The 23,641-nt window shown below is 32.2% G+C and overlaps 2 protein-coding genes across 2 annotated transcripts; one reads left to right on the top strand and one right to left on the bottom strand.

Annotated features, from left to right (window-relative positions):
- Positions 1–1,408: 1,408 nt before the first annotated feature.
- Positions 1,409–8,741, bottom strand: LOC131848697 (elongin-B). Its single transcript, XM_059198627.1, has 5 exons — positions 8,643–8,741; positions 8,435–8,528; positions 5,827–5,971; positions 4,521–4,623; positions 1,409–3,452 (listed from the first exon to the last, which is right to left on the bottom strand). Exons 1-5 carry the CDS (start codon positions 8,643–8,645, stop codon positions 3,438–3,440), a joined length of 360 nt encoding a protein of 119 aa, XP_059054610.1. The 5' UTR covers positions 8,646–8,741; the 3' UTR covers positions 1,409–3,437.
- Positions 8,742–9,099: 358 nt separating this feature from the next.
- Positions 9,100–15,451, top strand: LOC131848716 (zinc finger protein 582-like). The gene is made up of 7 exons (XM_059198653.1): positions 9,100–9,460; positions 10,275–10,399; positions 11,506–11,638; positions 12,688–12,855; positions 13,552–13,662; positions 14,067–14,805; positions 15,388–15,451. Coding segments are annotated over exons 1-7 (1,605 nt in total). The 5' UTR covers positions 9,100–9,132; the 3' UTR covers positions 15,389–15,451.
- The last annotated feature ends 8,190 nt before the right edge of the window (positions 15,452–23,641 follow it).

The following is a 23,641-nucleotide window of genomic DNA, read 5'->3' as shown; positions in this document are numbered from 1 at the left end:
TTACATTGTCATAAATGTATTTGGTTTAGTCTGGAATATAGAGTAAACCTGCTGTTTACGTTTTTTCAAATAAATGCCTAATAGAAACAAGTTGGCAGCACTATACTAGTAACTTTCTTTTAAGTTGTTTTACGGCCATGGAAGGTAGTGCTGAGCAGCTCAGAACTGTTTAAATGAGCTGGCATATTTGAAGGCAGATTGCAAATTATTTTATTTACATTTCGAAGGTATTCTTAACATTTTGTTAATTTGAAGTTTGCTGGTCTGGCTCCGAGGTACCCTTCAACTTGGGTCTTCAGTGGACAGACCCGCGGTAGCTACGCCAGTGCTTTCATGCAACTGTCGCTTTCTATCATATGTATATGTGAAATATATAATTTATGTTAAAAGATGCTCCATGTAGTCTGTTTATTGAAACTTTGAGAAATGGGCACTTTTATAATTTACTACAACTAATTTAAACAACACAATACTGTACTATTTTGATGTTTGTACATAATTAAGTAAATAAAATGTATACATGTAGTATGAAGACGTTTTCAATTTTCCATAGATTATAGACTAGGATAGGATAGGATGAATGTCCTCAATAACATCGTACTGAAAATTATACAAGTGCCCATTGTCTATGAAATACATTGTGAAGTAAAAACGTAACTGTCATATAAAATTTATAATAAAAAAAACTATAAATAAAGCTTCTAAGTGCCATAAATGCACTGAAATCGACAAATTATTCTGTTAAAACATAATAAACAGACTACATATGGAATGCTGAGCCTATGCGTACGTTAACGATAAGTTCATGTGAGGACTTTGAAAGTTAAGCATCAAGCCATAAATGTCTCGCGGCGTTAGTAATATGCGTTAATATTAGCATGAACACGGTTTAGTCACCGTTAGGTATACGAGATGAAAACAATAAATTGACAATTTAATGTTTCATATGAATGCGGGCCATTCTTATGAGTACACAGTGAATTTAAAATACGGATTACATAGACAGGATTCTCGATTATGCCTCGCCGTTGCAACGGCTTGTGATTTACCATTTCGCAACTGCACCTGTCAAATAGTTTCTACATTATTGCTAATTTGAAATTTTTAGCTGTATTGCAACCAATTTAAAGAATGACACCAGAGATCTTGCAATCAAAATTCGTGTTTCCTATATTAAGTATATTTATTTATATAGGCAAATAGTCCACCGTCTAGACAAATATACTTATACTTACTATATCGCTAGTAGAAAAGTCGATTATTTGGTTGTAAGGGCTGCCGCAAATTATTAATTTTTTTCATTAGAAGTGTGTAGTAAATAGGCATGGGACATTAAGTAACTGGAGGGAAAAGTATTCGGTAATAACAATATAATTGTATCCTAAGTTTTCTTGGCATTGTATAACAGGCCAATTCTGTGCCGTAGTGATATTTTATACGGAGTTTTATTTATGGAGTTGTGTTATCAGGTAATAATATACATGGATATTTCAAACATAACATAACTATTTAAAAATTTTAAATGCAAATACTGACAAAAATGTAAATGAAACTTAATGGTCAATGTAATTGGCGGAAAGTGGGCTTTTTTTATATCAAGCGAAATTTAATGGTTCAAAGTAGAAAAAAAAAATTAAGTTATTGATATCACTTATGTGGTTGAAGTTATTTTCAATAGCATATAATGATCATGTTTAAAATGTATGTTAAAGTTTTCTACTGGCGATATTCCTAACAGAACTTGTACTTGTCTAGAGGGCTTCCTCCGTGTTTCGGTGGTCATTGCGAAATTGTGACGTTACAGTCTAACTCATAAAAATTAAAACCTGTAAGCATATTTTAACTATTAAAATGTCTTGTCCTTCTTTCAAATTAATAATATATCTTGAAGAAAGGGAGAAAACAATTCAATAGCTAAAATACTCTCATTTGTCGTTTTAATAAATAAGGAGGCAAGACTTTTTTTAGACATTGGCATTTTTTAAAATTATATAATGCACAACCACACTATACTAAACCACAGTTAAATGTATGTACATTTAAGAATTTCGTTGATACTGCCCGCTCATTGCTTGAGCTCAACTAAGCAGTGAGAATCGGCCCGATTTGACTTAAAATTAAGACAATGGGCACTTCTATAATCCTGCTTTGGGTAAGCAAGACCGATTATACTATAGACAGATACCATTTATGCAACTGTGCGATGCCAAAAAAATGTACTTTGTAACAATATTCCCTGAGAAATCAAGCATGATGGTAGACATTTGTCTATGGGCAAATTTTTTCGGCCCGTAAATTATATAAGTGTCCATTGCCTCTAAGCTATAATGGAGAGAGCACACCTATCTATATGAACGCTATTAAAATATTGTACACTAAGACCGATAAAAAGGAGACACAGAGCTCCTATACTCTGACAGTAATGTAATTATTTAGTAAATACCATGTTGAATCAATAATAAACTATGTTGACACTATAACAGTTTTAAAGTGGATCATGAGTAATGTAACCATTTATTTATCCGGTCAAAGTGGGACATTAAATCGCTCAAAGAACATCAGAACAACACATTAGTGTTGATCTTGACACTTCGGAAGTCTGCAGAAGCAGGACTTTCTCGCCTAAACAGTGTCGGATGGTCACTTTAATCATGAGTCCATTTCTCGACTGTACTGATTGGCTTTCTTATAACCTCTTGCGTGTCACAATATTTATAATTTAATAGCAACGAAACAGTATTAACTATATCACACGCTCAATAATAAATTGCATCTGCATGCATGCATTGCAACTGAAAATAAAATAAACAAATTTGTGAAATTCACTTTAAAAATAAAAAGTTAAAGTTGATTTTCTAAAGTTCATAATATTTAACCAACTTCAAAAAGGAGGATTTTCAATTACTACATTCATTGACAACCTTTTCATATATGGACCTACTTGCAAAATTCTAGCTTTTGTATTTGCAACGATATATTCCCGAATTGAGGGAGATCATAAAATATTCAAGGAATCAAAGTTGTTCACGGTTTTGCGTTTGCGAATGATTACTTGTATATTATCACGATGTACAAGTTGTTAACGACCGAATTCAGTCTTTACTTGGTCTTGGAGACGCGTATTTTTAATTATTATTACGATATTATTGAGCGTGTCATACATGAACCATAGGAGTTGAAATTATTTTATTTTAGATCATATATTGCGAAAAGCGCTATTCCCTTACAAAGCATTAGAAAAATACTACAAACAATTGAGTAGACATAACAGAATATGTTAAAATTGAACACAAATTGATAAAACGTAAACAAAATATGTCCGTATGCAAAAATAAAATAGATTCCGTCCGTCCAGTTCACGTCGAACCGGGTATTTATGAAACCGATGATGTGGGGTTTTACTTGCAACTGTTCCGTTTGAAATGCCACCGTGCCGTTTAATGCTGATCCATCTGAAAGAAATCATTGTAATATTATTATTTTTATTATATTCAAATTCAAAATATCTTTATTCATCTATTACAGACTTATGATATGTCAAATCTACCGTCAGTTCGGAATGATATCGAGATGAGAAGAACTAACATGAAACTCACCTCGTATTCTTTTCAAATAAATGTACATGTTTACAATAATACAGATCCATTTTTAAATTAAAATAGTCTAATCAGTGTTCGAACTCCGTACTGACCAGTCCAGACCACAAGTATATTGTTCAGGACTGCTTGGTTCTGGCCTTCTGGATGGTATGACATACTCACATATTAAAACATAGTTATGTATTTCGCAGGGATGTTAGGGAGCTCCGTAACCGTAACCGAATCCGAAATAAAAGTTTCGGATAATATCGGATGAGGGCGGAGCTTAATTAAGACACGTATGTATGTTATTTTATTATCTATTATTATTTTACTTTTGACATTTATTGAAAAATATATCCGCAACCGAAATTATCAGAAACTAACGTATGATCCGAAATAATTTCATATACCCATCCGTTATAATAATCATTCCTATATCCGAAACCTAACCGTATCCGAAATTTAATATCCTTAACAAAAAAAACACCTTGCAGAATACCCGGGAGGTATTTTGCAACAGGTAACACCTACTATATAATAATAAATATACTAGAGAAAGTAGTAAAATTAAGACATCTCGGGATTATTATATTATCGTCCATAAAAAAGATAGCTTATTTGTTAAAAATCTATGAGAGATCATGATGTGAGAGGTCTAAAAGCTGCCTCGGTGGTCTAGCAGTGTAGCACACCTTTTTACTTCCGATGGTCGCGGGTTCGATTCCTCGCACGGCACAAACATTTGTAATCATGAGTATGATTGTTTGTATAGCTCTGTTTCTTATTATAATATATAATATGAATGTATTTACGAAAAAAATATATATCATACATTTGTATCAGTTATCTAGTACCCATAACAAAAGCTGTAGCTTAACTTGGTTCTAGATGGCGCTGTGTCCTGAAATTATTATTATTAATGATGAAAAACATAATTACCTGTTCCTGTCCATTGGTTTCCTGAGACTTCATGACATCTGGGAGGTCGGGTGGTGATGAGTACGGAGTCAAATCCAGAGCTTCAAATTCTCCATTTTCCTTCCTGTTCAGATAAATAATGTATTACATACAAATATAAGAGATTGTAGGCGCTAGAATGAGTGGATTGTATGTGTGATATTAAACAAACAATGGAGAAAAATGGCAAATACGTATAATATAGTTAGTAAGAATTCAAAAGTGACAATAAAAAACATGACAATATTAAACACTATAAAAGAAACACATTCTAAATTGGTCCAATAATCATCACCTGGAAGACGTCCATTGCTGGACAAAGGACTCCCCCAAAGATCTCCACGACGATCGGTCGGTCCAATAATACATATATAAATTTGCGCAGAGTTTGCAAAAGAGATACTATATTATTCATACTCAATATTGTAGTGTCTGTCAGTGTATTTGTTACGAATTTTCTACTAAACGGCTGAAAGGATCTTATTGAAAATTAACATGACCATATGCATCACTATGATGTACCGGGATATTGTTGATCACAAAAAAGGCAATGTAGATAGTTTTTTTATAGATGACATTGGAATGATTCACCCGGCTGCGCTAATGGTATACGCTGGTGGGGTACAACTTATCATCCTCCATGCACCAGTGGAGGATGATAAGTTGTGCATGTGTTTAAGTCAGTTAAACTGCGCGTAAAGCGGTAACCGCAAGGAGGTCTATCTGATATAGTTCATTATTAGCACTGGACCTAGTCAATATGTTGCTGTAAGTTATTATTATTATTATATTAATTTATCAAAACTCACAAAGATATGAACACAAGTTGAAATAGGGGACAGAGTAGTTCGCGTGGAATTTAACACTATTTTTCTAAAATAAAAATAGCATAAGTTACTCCTTAATACATCAGCTACATACTAAAAAAGTCCCGTCAAAATCGGTCCAGCCATTCCAGAGATTAGCCGGAACAAACAAACAGACAGACAAAAATTGTAAAAAATGTTATTTTGGTGTATGTACCGTATTTATATTCATATGCATGTAGTAAAAAACGGTTATTTCAATATTACAAACAGACACTCCAATTTTATTTATATGTATACATTATTATTATTATTACATCATGCAATCAGTCCCAGACTATAAATAAATTTGTTAATTTTGTAAAATCATGTGACAAGTGATTCTCCATTGAAAATCCAGCCTCGGATATTCCAGCTTGTTGAAATCTGGTATTTTATGTCTCTTAAAATATGCTATATAGTTATTATTATAAAAAAAATACCTCAAGGCCAGTCCAATTGGTGCAGGGCATTGAGCTTTAGCTGTGGCTGATGTGAGGCCATACTCCGCCAGGGTCGTATCATCTTCCATCAGCTGACTGTCTTTGTTGAACAGCATCTGACTTGCTGGTGGTACTTTTAGGATACCTGTGTATATTATAAAGTATATAATAATAGAAATATTTTTTATTCAAATAAACTCAATACAATAATTTTTGAATAGTCATATTTTTTTATTCTACCACTCATTCGGAACACAGACTCATCAGAAGAAGTAGGAGCAAGAAACTTGTGTATTGCTCTTTTGAATAACTGTTATTTTAAATAAATAAATACACAGTAATATCTAAGAGGCATGCAATAATCAACATAAATGTTTGGACACATTCATTCTTTGTGCAATCAGATAATACTATGAATTTTAAGTATTTTTTTCAAAAACATTGTCATCATATACAAACTCTTAAATTTTATAATACTTAAGATTTTTTACCAAGAAAATGTATTATACAACATTTGAATCTTTTTTCGAATAAGCTGTAAATAAACAGAAACCACACCACTGAACAAAAAATAAAGAATTTATCTATCTATCTATCATTGTAAATGAGATAATGTATTATTGGGGTCTATATCAACACAACTTATTTATTTATTAGAAACATAAATAATGAACATAACAGAACCCAAAAGCTATGATTTAAAAAAAAACTGATTGTGTACCCTATTCTCGGAAATGACTCAACCCTTTCTCTTAACATGTCGAAAATTCTTCACAAAGACAATTAGTTTAGTCATTAAAAGGTGACCAACAAGCTGACACCTTTTATAATGTTAATATGCATGCCTACAATGGTTTAAATATAGATAAACGTAACATTGTAAGGTTAATTTGTGGACTGAAATGGCATGCTTAATACTAAATAACATTAACTTAAAATTACAAATTTTGGAAACTATACCTTAAAACTAAATATTTTAAAGTCCATTTCACAAAATTATATAATTAAGTTGGAGTTAATGCAGTTTAGTAATAACTATACAAAAAAAAGTATATATTACACCATCAATTAGTCACAGTATTTATTACAGCATAGATTAGTTAATCAAATAAGCTAGTATTATCTGAACAAAGTGCAATAATTTTATTTATTGTCAATAACTAAACATTATCTACATCATAAATAAAAGGATTTAAGTTTGTATGCCACAAACAAGATATAAATGCAAAAGTATCTGGATTTATATCTTTGTTGCCACTTTATAATTAAACAGCCCAACAGGTCTTATAAAACCTAGCAATAAATATATATATATATATATATATATATATATACATACACCATCTTTTATATCTATAAGATTGATTATAGATATAAAAGATGGTGTATGTTTGTCTTCATAATTCTATTATATATATACATACAGTTCTTTTTATTTTAAATGATAATCTGTAGGTATGCAACCACTTTGCTACATTGCATTTTATTACTTAAAAAAAAAAAGAAAATGGAACTCTAATATTTAAATATGTCATTCTTTATTAATTATTGGAGGGAAAATAGAATCTCTTCATAATACAACAAGATATTATTAGCAAAGTTTTATGTAACAGTTAGCAATCTATAAAGGTGACATATTCTAAAATACTAAGTTTAATTTCCACAATTTTTTTTTAATTAAATAATTTTGATTCTATTACAATGTGAAATAGTGTATTTAGAATTAGTAATTATTTTAAACTTTATCTTTAAGGAAGAAATCATGTGACTTGTGCAATTATACATTATGTTAGGAAATATAAATAAGAGTAACTGGAAATAGAACCCCATAAAAAAAAAAAATTTAAACATCTCACAATTATCATCTACTTACAAACTGCTAAGAAAATTGGCAATCGGGGGACCAATGTTAATTGTGAGGTGTTACTGTAATTGCTATTGTTTTAATATCAATAACAAAACGGAATAGTTTATGTTTAATATTGTTGTATAAAAGAACATAGATACATATTTAATATATTTATAAAACTAATAATAAATAGAATTAGAATACAGAAAATTGGTTTAATATTTGTGAAAGCATAGAGAAAAAAATATCAGTTGTGTTCTATTTATTTACATAAAAATTAACATTACAGTTTATTTTGTATTAAATATAATAAAGACATGCACTTGCTTAAACATCCGAACAATAAAAAAACATTTCAAATATACTTCCACATGTATTTGATATTTTCAAATATTGTTAAATCATAAATGGGTTAGTATAAAGTGTATATTGCTTTATATTTCATAGATTATAGACTACTGTTTTCCAATTACCCTATTATTGAATATAAATAACTATAGCAAACAAAGATAATAAGTATTCAAATTATAAGAATGTACTGTAATGTAATAAATTCTATTGGCTGAGTAAATATTTTGGTGTGAATTTAATAAAAGTCTTCAAAGTAATTACCGTATACAAATAAATAAAAATATCAAGTAAATGTGTATACGACATACGAACAAAACAGCACGCTTGACAACAAAACCTACGCTAACGTCCCGACATTGTATCGTTACTATAAATAGATTTCACATCTAACAAGTTATTTGCACTAACCTTCGATCATTTTCTTTAATTCTAACACGGTCGTCGTATCCTTGGCGTCTGTGAAAATGGTTAATTTTTTTCGCCTAATCATTAGAAAGACATCCTGAAAACAAATTCCAGATTTGAGGTTACTAGTGGACAGACATACGTCAACGATTATAGTTAATTTGTATAACAATTGCGATTATAAAACTACCGTAAACAATATATTACTTACCATAATGACTTTAAAATAAAAATTATTCTATTAAATGTAAAAAAGCGCTTAGAGGCGTAAGAAACGAATTAAATATTGAATTGACAATTTGACAATCACAGACTGACTGTACAGAATTGACAATTTGACTGTTCAGAAAACAGATTATGTGTACACAAAATACAGAATGGTAGAGTATAAAGCGGAATAGAAGATAAATTTGTTCTTGTTCTTAGTACGAAACATAGAGTACCTCAGTAATTAGTTTAATTGTCAGTGTCAGTCAATCTAGTCATCAGTCCACAGAGTATCTTTTGTTTAAATTTTTCGTCTTTGTCTTAAAATTTGTATATATTAGTTTTTACTAGATTTATTTTTGTATTTTTGCCATAATTTAATCTACCATATAAATACTGTCTTAATTATAGAATTCTCTCTAAGTATTCTTATTATTGAACTATCCAATGGTCTCGAAATATCATTGATAACCTTAAAATTTTATTATGCCAATATGAATAAAAATATTTGTGTGAATTGCCACAATAATAAGCCTGTTAATTTAACTAATAACCGGCTGGTGACTGAAAGTTGTGGTCATGTCAAATGTATGGATTGTCTTCTATATGAGAAATCTGGATGTAAAGCTTGTGCCAAGTTGATTAAGTCTAAAAGTGAACTTCTTGAAAAAAACATAGAGGAAGATAGAGAGGATGATGTTAACGCTGATCAAATAGACGACCCTGTAACATTGAAGAATTCTAATGCCGACCATTTGACACCTTGTGAAGGATTATTGAAGAAAAAGAAACCAGAAACATCACATATTAAAGTGGAAACAGGTATTTATGCCCAGATAAAATATATAATGTTTATTTTTTTAAATTAGTACTAATAGTCCTATATTATAGATACCTTATAGACTAATATACATATGAAATAATAATAAAATATAAATAGAAATTCTCTGTGGTCACAGTAATCTGCTAGTAGCAATACTGAACAACCAGTTATGATACTAGTTAACCCAGCACTGGGCTTATAAGAAGTCCTTTCAATACTCATGGTTTGGTTTACTTTCTTAAGGTGGGGTTAAAAAAACAATACTTGAATTAAATGACACATCATTTCCTTTGTTTTTCTTTCTTTCTGCTATCAGATTGATTGATATTTAAATTTAATATTTTTTGCTTATTGTATATGTTTTCCTTTGTAAACAGAACCTTTGTACAAACTAAAAATACTTTTATTTTAATTTAGGAACTTTCTACAATCTAAGTACATGCCAGTCCCATTGTACCCTAAAATTAATTACTCCATTACTTCACCACTGAACAAATTGCCATAGCCGCACTGTCTGAAGGATCGGCTAAAATAGTTTGTATGGCACCAACATCTAATATATTTCTTCCATGGTCTGATATTATTCTATGTTAAAAAATACTTAAAACTTGTTATGTTATGTTCAAACAGTTGCTTATGTGAGGCTTCTCTATTGTGTGGGGTCCGTAACACTAAAACACTAAATCAGAGTAGCTATACTCTTGCAATTACGTTGATCCAGAATTGGGATTTAGAAAAAAATATTTATTGTAAAAAAATGCTGGGTTATAATTTTTTAATTTCTGTGTCCATCAAATTATATTGTTGTTTTAGATGCAAATGGGAGATGTTATTACTGTACAGAATGCAAGAAGAGGTTCCATGCTCGCAGTCAGGTGGCCTACCATGCATACTGCAACGGGCAACTCAAGCCTTACCAATGCCCTGAATGTAATAAGGTTGTGTGCTTTTTTAACTGCAAATTGTAGGGAATAAAGTGAATATGTTGTGGGAATAATACACATTTGCTATAAAAATCTGTTTTCAGTTTAATATTATAAAAAGTTTTTTTTACTAAAATAGCTCTACCTACTCTAATCACTGGTTATTTATAACTAACTCACTATCCTACAATTACTATACCAGATTGCTTTTTTTTGTTGTCCCTAGAAAATTAGGGTATTAATCACATATGAACTATGTACTTCACTTAGTAACAATATACTAAATATACACACAATATAATTAGTACTATTGTATTTACTCTGAAGATTTAAACTAAAAAAAACACCCTGAAAACATTGTAAGAAATTACCTCCTTCAATGTTTAAAACTCAATTAGTGAAATTAGCGTAAGGTGATCCCCATATTAATGTTGATGAAGTGTGACGCAGTGTGACAAAGGGTCGGTGGAGTCATAATTTTTGGGAATCACATTTAATAATGCATTTAAATAAATTAAAGGATTAAGAATAAAGATTAATAGTTTTGAAACTGCTCTTTGTTAATTTAGTTATTTCTAGATGTACAATCCTGAAGTATGAGACGTCACACTATGGATCTCACAAGTGTGACTAACTGTGACACTCACCTCCTCTTTGGACATAAATGGTATCAAGCAGGAAGATGGGGGGTCAAAAATAATAAAATTGATGAAATTTATTAATGTCTGATTTATACTGAAATAAAAAAATCTAAATCAAAATATATTCATATAGGTCTATTACAGACTTTTATGATATATCATATCTACTACTAATTCAGAGGCTTTCAAACCAAGAAGAACTGACTAGAAACTCAGTCAACTTTAATTAATTAAAGTCTTTAATTAAATCACTCAAACCTTTAATTAATTAAAGGAGCTTATATTACAATACAATTACACAACAATACAGTATCAATTTTAAATTCAACTATGGGGAATGTAGTGACATGTAATATAATTCTATTGCATTTATGTCAAAAGGAAATAATTAAGTATCTGTAACCCTAATACTAAATATCTGGGTAAAGTCTCCACATTAGAGTTGCAGTTAGTCGTTATACAAGCGTTGAAATATTGCAGAGTTTTGCTACACACTCACACTTCAAGTATCATATGCGTGTACACCGGAATGAGCGCACGTATGCGTGCGACGTCTGCGGTGACAGCTTCTTTCAAATGTCCAAGCTGCAGCGGCACAAGCTGAAGCACACTAGTAAGTTTTTTTTTAATTTCAAATCAAATCAAATTATTAATAATTTATTCACGTAGGATATATTACATGTTTATGAATGGCAAGTGTTTGTATTAATATTTTTTTCATACCGTCCAATTGAGTATGCAGATTAAATAGAGAACTGACAGAAGCTCAACTGAATTTCGTTTTTTTATTTGTATTGTAGTATTGTTCAGTTTATTTGTATTGTATTCTAAAGTAAAGGTACAGATGCAATTGAGAACTGTCAAAAATAAACAGATTTTTTTAAAGCCAGTTTTTTTGTATTGTATACTAAAATAGGTGTGTATGTATGACATTAGTTGTCCGTCATGTCCTTCACGGCTAGTAAGTCATCCCAATGTGACCTGACTAAGTGACAGTCCCCGACAACATACGTTGCCTTAAAAGGCGTACCGCGGCTGGAACCTGATGACTAACCAGGACTAACTGGAATCGCATTCTACGTGCGACGTAACTTTTACCACATCTGCTCATAGTCTTCTAATGATTGCGAGATGGACAAAGAAAAGTTTGTTTATTTCAAGTTTCTCGTTTCCTTGAATATCTAATCCATTGGCAACACAGCTCTGGGAGTCTTTTGACATGGTCAAGAGACGACGGAATTTAATGTAGAACGGCAGATGAGGTGCTTATTTATCAATCGTAAGACTGATGTTATAGTGTTGCCACTATATTAGGTTGTTTATTAAAAGTACTACTACTATAAGTGTACTACTTTCACATTACCTTGAATTTCATTAATATTATAAACGCGTAAGTTTGTGAGTGTGGATGGATGGATGTTTGTTATTTATTAAAAAGTGCTTAAATTAAGTTTATTTGAATAAATTCTATTCTATCCTATTCTATCCTATTCTATCTATTTCTATCCTATTCTATCCTATTCCATCCTATTCTATTATATTTTTTCACGCAAAAATTAACATTAATATAGCTTATACGTCAAAACAACACATGGGCTGTAAATTTCACGCAGGTGAAGCTGCGGGCACAGCTAGTATGCTATAAATTACGTTAACTTTTAGGAGAGAAGAACTACGTGTGTCCTCAGTGCGATAAAGCATTCAACAACGTGACGTCACTGCGGAAGCACGGTCTCACGCATACCGAGGAGCGGCCGTTCTCGTGCAAGATCTGCAACCGACGCTTCCGTGACGGCTCTAACTACAGGAAACATGTCGCTAAGCATGACGGTAAGTAAACCATAATACCTGCATTATTATATTTTTTTATGTAACTGGTAAGGTAAACGGTTCGATCCCTTGCACGATGCAAACATTTGTATTCATGCGTGTGAATATTGGTAATGGTCTGAGTGTTCCTTATGTATATTATATATGTACTAGCTTTTGCCCGCGGCTTCAATCTCGTTAATTTATCCCCTTAGGGGTGGAATTTATCAAAATTCTTTCTTAGGGGATGCCTATGTCATAGTAGATTTATGCATGCAAAGTCTCAGCCCGATCGGTTTAAAATTGACAAAGTTTCATACAAACTTTCATTCCCTATTTTATCCCCTTGGGGGTAGAATTAATCAAAATCCTTTCTTAGCGGATGCCTACGTCATAACATCTACCTGCATGTCAAATTTCAGCCCGATCCGTCCCGTGGTTTGGGCTCTGCGTTGATAGATCACTATGTCAGTCATCTTTGAGTTATATATAGTTTATAATCTTTGTTATTATTATTTATTTTAATGCACTGCCCACATAGATCTCTGTTTGCCCAATGGTTGACTGGGAGAAGATACCTCATGGTGTTAAGTTCGCATATGCATCTATATTGTGTATTTGTGCATAAAAGATTTAATAAATAAATAAAATAATATATATATATAGATTTACAAAAAAATATATTTAAGTATAGTTGAAAATATTTATTGTACGTAGGTATGGGGGCGGGGCGCGTGGCGGCGGCGCGGCGTGCATTCCAGTGTCCGCGGTGTCCGCTCGCCTTCCACTCCAACAAGGACATGCGCCGGCACACCGCCGTACACACGGGTAATCATTTTTTTCTCTTCTTTTGGCAAGAGCGGGTAATCATTACAGTCCGGCCGCTCAGAGTTTGCGTTTCGGCCAGGTCGGGATCGATAGGGCGATGTAACTTTGAACTGACTTACTTTGAGTTATTGATAACTTGTAAATCGTAAACGAAAGGAATATGCGAAAATAAAATTAAAAAGTATCGTATCGTGGAAATTTGTTCACTTAGAAAGAAAGTTTTGACTTTTGACTGTGTTTTTAAATGTATATTATATACAAAAATAGATACATTCGTATTGAGACGTCGGTGAAAAATATAATAAAAATAAAAAATAAGTAGGCTCTCAACCTACTACTTTTTTAAGTCGGATAATGAATCATATTTTTTAATATTAACTACCAATATATATATTTATTTCCAGACTCGAAACCATTTCGCTGCAAAGTGTGCAATCGGTCATTCAGGCGAAAAGACAACTTGGAGCGTCACATCCGTAATACGCATCCCAATTTTGTGACTTCGAGCGTGGTCGAGTGTGACGAGAGTGCACTGAAGCAGATCACAATAGTGAACAAACAGACGAATGGACAAAGAAACTTGTCAGATGAGGCCTACCAGAATAACGAGAAAACGAGGTTGGAGAGTCTCAACCCGTTGCCTCCTCTGCCGAAGGAAATTATGCAGAAGCATATCATGGAAATTAATGAAAACGTCAGCCAGAACAATCAGGAAGGTGAACCAGAGGGTAAAATTATAGCTAATAAGTCGCTCAGCGTCATTTTGGAAGCGAATTTCGCTCGACAAAGCGTCATAGTAGGCAAATGTCCAATAGAAAGCAAGGTGGCCAGTGTATATCATGAAAGTGAGTATATACATAAAATGCATAAAGCTAACTCTATGGTGAGTCAAAACAATTGTTTGCTGCCTCCGATAAATAGAAACAAGATTTTAGAACTAGAGTGGAAGACGAATTCTAACAATTTGGGACTGGGCGCTCCGCCACGGGATAGGAAAGAGCTGTACAAGAAGATATTGTATGAGAAACCAGAGATCGACGGCTGTGATACCATAGAGGAGGATACGAAGGCACAGAGGAGTGCAAGCCCGGAGATGCACTGGAGGAGAAAAATGAAGCTTAATAATATTGCTGTTGATAATTGGTAAGTAATATTCACATCTATACATATACATAAATAAAATTGAAGTGTCGGTTTGTAATATTGAAATAACCGTTTTCTACTACATGCATATGAATATAAATATGGTACATACGCCAAAATAACATTTTTTTTTACAATTTTTGTCTGTCTGTTTGTTCCGGTTAATCTCTGAAATGGCTGGACCTATTTTGACGGGACTTTTATTGGCAGGTAGCTGATGTAATAAGGAGTAATTTAGGGTACCTTTATTTTAGAAAAAAAAATACAGCTGGTACAGCAGGGTACTCTTATATCCTTGAGGCTTATAATACTCTTTATGACTATATAAACCATGTACAGTAAGACCAAGCTTAACGCGGGGGATACGCTCCAATAAGTTACAGCGGAAAAAGAGGCAATATTTCTTTCTTCGGAATCACTACTATCAATAGTTTTATTTACTTCTGCTCAGTTAATGCATCTAGTAAAAAACGGTTATTTCAATATTACAAACAGACACTTCAATTTAACTTATATGTGTAGATAAACAATTATGGTATAATAAATTGTATATGTAACATTAAATTGTAAATTTTGTTCCAGATATTAAATTGAAGGCTGAGATGGGTGGCTATGTATTTGAGACAGGTATTTGTAGTATATCGACTTTTATATGGATATTTTACAACTATATACACATTGGTAAATATTTTTTTAGTAAACAATCAATAGAATATTAACTGACATTTAATAGAGTGGTACAGTTTTAACTTTTATTACACGTATATCAATGTTGCCAGCACAACTATTTTGTGTATATACTAGCTCGCTCCGGTTTCGCACGGGTGTACATTATATATATAAACCTTCCTCTTGAATCAATCTATCTAAAAATGAATGAATGAATGAAATATATGTTGGTTCTCTTCGGTGAGATTTTTTTTATTCTTGACTTAGGAAGCGCATTCTCAAAACAAATTGTTATGACTATTCAAAAGTTCTTAAATTAAGTTTATTTGAATAAATCATTTTCTATTCTATTCTATTCTGTTTGGATATACACTGTACCGTCTATTGAATGTGTTGTGAGTTACAATGAAGTTATTGACTGAAAAACTTTCTTATATCTTATCTTTAATATTAAGCAATACACGTACATATATACGCAATATTACTTATGTAAATGTCGTGACCAGAACGTAGATTTGATCATGTCTATATGCATTTTGTATAATGGTTGTATCAGGGATGTTATGGATATGAAATTTCGGATACGGATAGGCTTCGGATAAAGGAATGATTATTATACCGGATACGGTTACGGATGCGGATATGCAATTATTTCGGATTATCCGTTAGTTTCGGATAATTTCGTTTACGGATAATATATTTTTAAGGAATTTAAAATGTAAAATACAAATAGCTAATAAAATGTTTACATAACGTATCTCATTTAGGCTCCACCCCTATCCGATATTATCCGAAACTTTTATTTCGGATTTTATATCGGATATCCGATAGTTTCGGTTACGGTTACGGAGCTCCCTAACATCCCTGCATTATACGATATAAATATTATAATGTAAAGTATATAGTGGTTGTTTACCACTAGCTTAGCACATGAGTGTTATTCGAAATAACAATAGGTAGTTGTGTAAAACGTTTTGTTTGTAAACCGATTGGAATAAAGCAGAAAATTTTTAAGCCGATCGCAATACACTAATGAAAACTCACTCAAATCGTTTAATCCGTTTCTAAGATTCGCGCGCACAATCAAACGAATAAGAAGTCTAACAATCATAGGTATATATACTTTATTTACATCAACAGTTACAAATACATCTATATATATATATATGTATATATATATATATTATATTATAATATGTGTGTTCAATTCTGCAATTTGGCCACGTCATATACACTTCACTACATAAGTGTCTTTTTCTTTCATATATTAACTTGGAACACATTGGCTATTATGCTATACAATTAATATCACTATATTAAGGTTAAAGAATGTTTATATTCATTATTATTACTAATGATTACATTTTGTATTCCTACGCATAAATTAATGATTTTTTAATTAAAATTTTGCTATTAATATTGTTTGATAGCAAGCGACCTAGTAAGAGGTGAAAGTAAATTGCTCATACATGTAACTTAAATGGGCCCTGGTGATTGTATTACATATATGTATATTTAAAAATATAACATAAATTATGTATACGTCACGCCGAGCCTACTACTCGACTGAAATTGTCGTATTCAAATGTTTCTAATGCCTTTATACGACATGTTCTTTCACGCGCGCGATTTAGAGCGGGAAAGACAGGCTGCGCAATCGTGATTGCATTTTATTGTCTTCAAATGTTGGCTATAAGATGCCTGTACACAACCCATTCTTTCGCACGCGATCTGGAGCGCGCGGGAAAGACAGCGCACGCAATCAAAATTCAATGTTTGCATTTTACTAACTGAAATTAGCTGTCTTCAAATGTTGGCTATAAGATGCCTTTACACAACCCATTCTTTCGCATGCGATCAGGAGCGCGCGGGAAACACAGCGCACGCAATCGTGTTTGCATTTTACTAAGTGACATTAGCTGCCTTCAAATGTTGGCTATAAGATGCCTTTACACAACCCATTCTTTCGCATGCGATCAAGAGCGTGCGCGATTTAGCGCGGGAAAGACAGCGCGCGCAATCGTGAGCGATTGCATTTTACTATTTTTTGTATACAACCTTTACGCGCGCGATAACGCGTATGTTAACAGTTCAGTTAACATACGCAATATTTAACTTTTTTTTTAAATTCTATTTTTTATTCCACAGGTTTTTGAAAGAAAAATATTTTATTCAGTGCAATGTAAAAAATACAATATAAACAGCAAACGAAAAATAAGAGCAAATAAAATGTACATATAATTAAACTTAATTTACCATGTAGATAATTAAAAATAAACATAAAATGATCATTTTTTACATCCAAAAATGCACTGAAATGGCTCCACTCAGCTTTAATGTATGTCCTAGGTGAACAAATACAGCTGGTTTTCAGTGGCACCAAAAATATATATATAAAGGAGGGAGAGAGAGGGCACTATTTAAAATATTAATGATAATAATTAAAACAAAATTACAACTAATGAATACAAACCAATTAAATATAGATAGATAGATACATAGAAAGAAAGAAAATATAATAAAATAACATTAATAAATATAAACATTAAACATATATATACAACTACTTTGCCGTAAGATTTATAGGTTAAATTAACCCCTTCCTCTCTTGCCATCTGTTTTTCCTTCGATAATATTATTAATAAGTTCGTCGTGTTGTATCAAGTACCCCAACATTTTTCCCGGCCTATTCTCAATAATATGAAAATTATTATCGAAATTAACCCTTTCAAAAATGTTTAATATTTATAAATTATCAAAAACTCTATAACCATGTCTTCGCTCTATATTCAGATGTCCACCATTTTGTATTGATAAATTATTACAAAAAGGCGCTAAAGCGCTCACGATTTAAGTAAACGGGAATGCGCCCTCTGGCGTCGCGCGCGGTCTTTCTCGTTCTTTGTCTACATTTACATGCACATTCTTTCCCGCGTGACTCTTTCACGTACGTGTAAAGGCAGCTAATGTCTACGATGTTTGGGAGCCATCTAAGATTGTCACATGAATTCATTATTTTTTACCCCTCCCCTCGTCCTTGTGAATAATGTGAGATCCCCACTTCCTCGTATGATGTCACATATTTTACAAATTTATTAATTACTTAGAATCTTAAGTTTTTCCTTAATAGTTAATATTTTGTTTATTGCGTATCTGAATGAAGTCAAATCAAAATATCTTTATTCATTTAGTTCTATTACAGACTCTTATAATATGTCAATCTACCGTTAGTTCGGAATGCGTTCGAGATGAGAACTGACAAGAAACTCAGCTCGTATTCTCTTCAAATATTGTTTACAATAATACAGATTCATTTTTAAATTCAAATTTGGTAGAATAGAGTGACCACCAGCATAGCAGTTATATTTGAATTTAAAATGTGACGTCACGAAGTTAGGACCGCTCCCATCCCTTACACAGCGTGACACCGTGTGTTACACTTTGTCAACCTCCCTTAACGTAACGTACTTTACGGATGGCTCCCTATCCACCAAAAGTAGGTTTTTAATATTTTATTTGCTTCGTGCATGACAGAATTAATTCATTAAAACACATTGAGCGTAATGTTATGTATACTTAGGTTTCGTGTACATAACTTGACCGCATCATCTGTCTTCATCGTATCTATATCGTCAATTTAGAATTAACTCTAATTTTATATGGTTTAAGTTATTCGAGTCAATAAGTTTTAACAAGTAATTTTTAAGTGCGTCCAAGACGTGTAGTTTACATTAGATGTTTTTCTTTTTAATTCAATTTATAAATAGTTTATATCTTTATGAGATTTAGAAACGTTGTTATGTGTAATATTCGTATTGTTTTTTACACTATGGTATATTTATCCGGTATCCGGCTCGAAGGACCAAAATTTAATTTTATTTGCAAATATTGATCTCATGGATACGCTTACGAAACATTGTGTGAAAATAATGAGAGACGATTATTTAAAAATTTAAACGCTTCGAAAGGTAAAGCGAATTGTAAAATTTTATAATGATAACTTAATGATGTTTCTGAATCTACGCTTTCATTGATTGAATGTATTCACCAAGTTCGATGGACTTGTAATAAGGCCTTATTTTTCTAACGTCATTGTTGTCTTAAGGGAAAGTCACAGTGACTATTAATTTATGTCATATTTACTTATTTCTGATTTACTTATCAATTGTGAATGTAATTAATTTTAGATTATTCAGTATATTTTTGTCTTAGATATCAGAAAGTATTGTTCTATTTTACATCATCGATATCAACCGATATTATTAATTTTTATTAAGTATTAATTATTAATCGCCAATTGTAGAGATAACAGTTATTGTGCGGCAGTAGCTCAATATACTGACAAAACGATGCATACATTTATCAATAGCATAGTTTAGTCAGATCATTTCTTGTTTTAACCGTCTTTAAAAGATTTTTTGTTTCACTGGAAAAATAAATTTACTGGTTTAAGATCACTAGAAGAGCACCCCATTACATCAATTCGCACAGTGCCGATGTGTTCATGAAGCCTGACCCCCGTATATACCAATACAGCTATTAAATATGTTTTTTAAATACAGCGAGCAAAATTAGTTTTTCTGAGAAACTACATAGAGACGGTATTTCAATAATTGTACCATTTACGTACTATTATTGGAGCCATTCATAAATTATAATATGCTACATGATGATTTTCGACTCCGCCTTCTCCTTGGCAAAGCTGGTCACACTTGTCATCATACTGGTGAGACATTTTACAATTTTACATATAGGTCAGTGTTTCCCAACCGTTTTAGTGCCATGCCCCTTTAGCTTTTTAAAAATTCTTATTCATAATTCAAAATATCTTTATTCATGTATGTCTATTACAGATATGTCAAATCTACTGTCATTTCGAAATGAGATGAACTGACAAGAAACTCAGCTAGTATTCTTTTCAATGCCCTTTAATCAATCTCAATGCCCCCCTTCTCCATGTAACATACATAATATTTAAAATGAATTGTTCACTTTAGAAACTTAAATGACATGTTTTAGGAAGAAGTGATCAGGAAAGTGTTAACGAAACACCGCAAGTAAATTTTCATAAAATATAATGAATAACTGAAATTCAAATTAATATTAATAAAATTTTTCCAAAAAATTTTTATTAAGATTTTTCTATATTCATTTCATATTTTAATTTAGTGATAAAAAAAGTAAATTCTTATGATGTTTTTTTATAATTTAAATTTAATTTTATATTTTAAAGGGCCTGGCCAAAGGGTTTATGTTTTATTATTCATGTCAAGACCATTTTCGGATTGCCACTTTTAAAAATGAATTTGGCCCCATGTGGAGCGTGGGCTCCAGCGAGGGGAACACTGATCTAGATGATTTCTAGGAATGCTTAAATAAAAACGGATAGCTAGTTCTAAATTACATCATAATTAATTTTAAATTGCATCCAAAATATTTATTAATAAATTCATGTGATGTTATAAAATTGATGACTTGTCCCAACTTTTGTCATATAGTGCTTGTCACACTTCGTCAACTCGGAGGAGTTGACGTAGTGTGACAAGCACTATATACACGAAAAGACTTTTTGTATTATTTAATTTATGGATGACTTATTTGGATAGATACTGTAACTGTTATAGTGTCATATTACATATTCAGATACATTAAAAAATGCCAAAAATGCCAATTCTTTAAATATACTTGAATTGTTATTGCGGTAAAATGGTAAAACGGTAATTGGTCTTCAAACTAACATATATATTAAAGGAGTCATGACATCTTAGTGCTCAGAAATGCCAACCGCGAGCATCACGGTCACTCAATGACATGCTTCCTTCGGTGGTATTCATGTATATTATAGATGGTTACCACTTACCGTCATGTGGTCCATTAAATTATTTGCCATTCAAATTTCATAAATAAATACAAGAAAATGCAGCACAATTTTGTCAGGCGTTTACAAGCCAGATAACGCTTAATGTTACTATAACAGTTAATTGATTCTTGCTCATTTGTGATATTAAACATCACTTTTGTATATGTTCATGTTCAAGATTACGCACATGTAAATGCGTTTTCGAACTATTAAACTCGCCTAGCTGAGTCTGCCAAAAACGTACCTATGTGATAAAAATATTTTGAACAATTTCCAGTTTGTGTGGAAATGTTTCTACAGTGTTAATAGAAAAGAGTATAGGTACTAAGTCAAAAGTCAAGTTGTATAATAGTAGATTCATAAAACTGAACAACTTTTCCCAAGCCGTATTAGTAGAACATTAAATAAAAGAAAACCTACATACATAGCTGCTAAGCGGTCGCGTGATCAATTTCATATGAAAAGCATATTAAATGTTATACCACTTGGAATCTCGATCGATCCCCCATCCAATTGGTAATAATGTAAGTCCTTCCGCGGGTTTGAAGTGTCATCTGCACTGGCCCCCTATCGTTCGATGAAGCTGTAAAGCACTCGTTCCTTGTTGCAATCAAATAATATTGTCAGCGTTATTAATTTTAAGTTATTTCTACAAAAATATTATTGTCATTTACAATCATTACAATTCTGGAAAAAAGGGCGAGCACAATTCATCTCCGCAGGTCGCAGTACTACAGGTCTAGAATACCTTGTAATTTTCTCTCTTTAATGGGGAGAATGGAATTGTTAGTAATGTGGACTAAAAATCCCATTACTAGCAATGTACACGTCCACGCGGTTCGTCCTGGAGACCATCGTGAACACCTCAGGCCAGAGACAGCCAGCCCAGCACAGTCCCTACCACGGCGGCAGAGAGGCCCTCGAACAACGCCGTTTTGTTCATTAGCTTGTGACAAGTGTGCAAGTGTGTGGGTTACCTTGTTGCAAAGTTGTTCTGCAGTAAAAGTGAAGTTTTGCAGTATTTCTATTTGCATATCAATCTTTGTATAAATTACTAATTTATTGCTAGCAATACCATGTCAGGTTTCACTCCACGCGGTGGAAACCATGGTGGTGTTTCCCCTGGAAAATTGCTGATGAATTTATCACGATGGGACAACTGACGTGACCTCATGCTTATCCTATCATCCACCACTGGTGCCCCGCCAGTGTAAACCGTTAGCGTAGGCGGGTGCACCATTCCATTACCATCCATTAAAGCTCAAACCCCTCTATAAAATCTTATAGATTCTCGCGTCACAGTGGTAATTGCCATACTTCACAGCTTAACCGATTTTATTGAAATTTTATATGTATACTCAATAGGTCATAGAATAGGTTTTTATATATTTTTTAATAGCTATATTAATTTATATGGTAAATCTCTTGCAAGAAGTTGTTCAGTTTTATGTTTCAGTTCAGAACGTGTTTTCAGATGTTCACTTTTAGTCCAGTAAAATTTTCAATAAAATTTTGATTTAAGTTGACAGAAAAGGGATGAAAAAATTAAAAAAAGAGTTGAAAAACACCTTTTTTTCAAAATAACACGATAACGGTAAGAAATATGAATAAAAAATTAAATAAAAGTTGAAGAGAAAAAAATTCTGCAGAAAACAAGTCCTTATCTACTGTTGTTTAGCCACAAAAATATTTCTTAGTGAAAAACATTCAGTATCATTTATATTGTGCCTATAATATATATATATATGGTACTATACTCTTTACGAATAACTCTGTATAATCGGAATTATAATCTAGAGTGGGCGGCGGCTCTTATATTAGTAGTTTGTAATATCGACTGAAGATCATGATCTCTACCATATATTGATCTCAAAATATTAATTTTAGTGAGGTAACATTATCGCTTTTTTGCTAGTTTCAGTAAGCTCGACTATATAGCGAATGTCGTGTACTAATTAATTTGTGTTTGACAGCCTCGGTGGTCTGGCGGTTTAACCTTTACTTTCAATGGTCGCGGGTTCGATTCCTCACACGGTGCAAACATTTGTATTCGTGAGTATGATTGTTTGTATCGGTCTGGGTGTTTTCTATGTATAATATGTATGTATTTTTAAAAATATATCAAGTGTCTAGTACACATAACTGTTTACCGGCTACTGGCTAGATGGCGCTGCGTTAAATGTCCATTTTTATTTATTTATTTATGTAAAATTAATGAAATTATTTTAATTTGCTAAAATGTGACATGTACATAAAAATATATATGACATTTTGTAGTGCTGATATATAGCCTAGGTATATGGTTGA

The sequence above is a fragment of the Achroia grisella genome, unplaced genomic scaffold, assembly GCF_030625045.1.
Source record: "Achroia grisella isolate CSIRO2021 unplaced genomic scaffold, CSIRO_AGI_Agris_v1 utg567, whole genome shotgun sequence".
Lineage (NCBI taxonomy): Eukaryota > Metazoa > Arthropoda > Insecta > Lepidoptera > Pyralidae > Achroia > Achroia grisella.
The sequence above is the reverse complement of the archived record's forward strand: the minus strand, read 5'-3'. Positions and strand labels throughout refer to the sequence as shown.

Bases quoted from the DNA above. Each gene is read 5' to 3' on its own strand.
- LOC131848697 (XM_059198627.1), bottom strand. The intron at 5,972-8,434 runs GTTAGTGCAAAT...TAATATACACAG, and splicing joins ATTAAAGAAAATGATCGAAG to GTATCCTAAAAGTACCACCA. The intron at 4,624-5,826 runs GTATTTTTTTTA...TTATCTGAACAG, and splicing joins CCAATTGGACTGGCCTTGAG to GAAGGAAAATGGAGAATTTG.
- LOC131848716 (XM_059198653.1), top strand. From the start codon at position 9,133: ATGAATAAAAATATTTGTGTGAATTGCCACAATAATAAGCCTGTTAAT. The intron at 11,639-12,687 runs GTAAGTTTTTTT...GTTAACTTTTAG, and splicing joins GCACAAGCTGAAGCACACTA to GAGAGAAGAACTACGTGTGT. The intron at 13,663-14,066 runs GTAATCATTTTT...ATTTATTTCCAG, and splicing joins GCACACCGCCGTACACACGG to ACTCGAAACCATTTCGCTGC.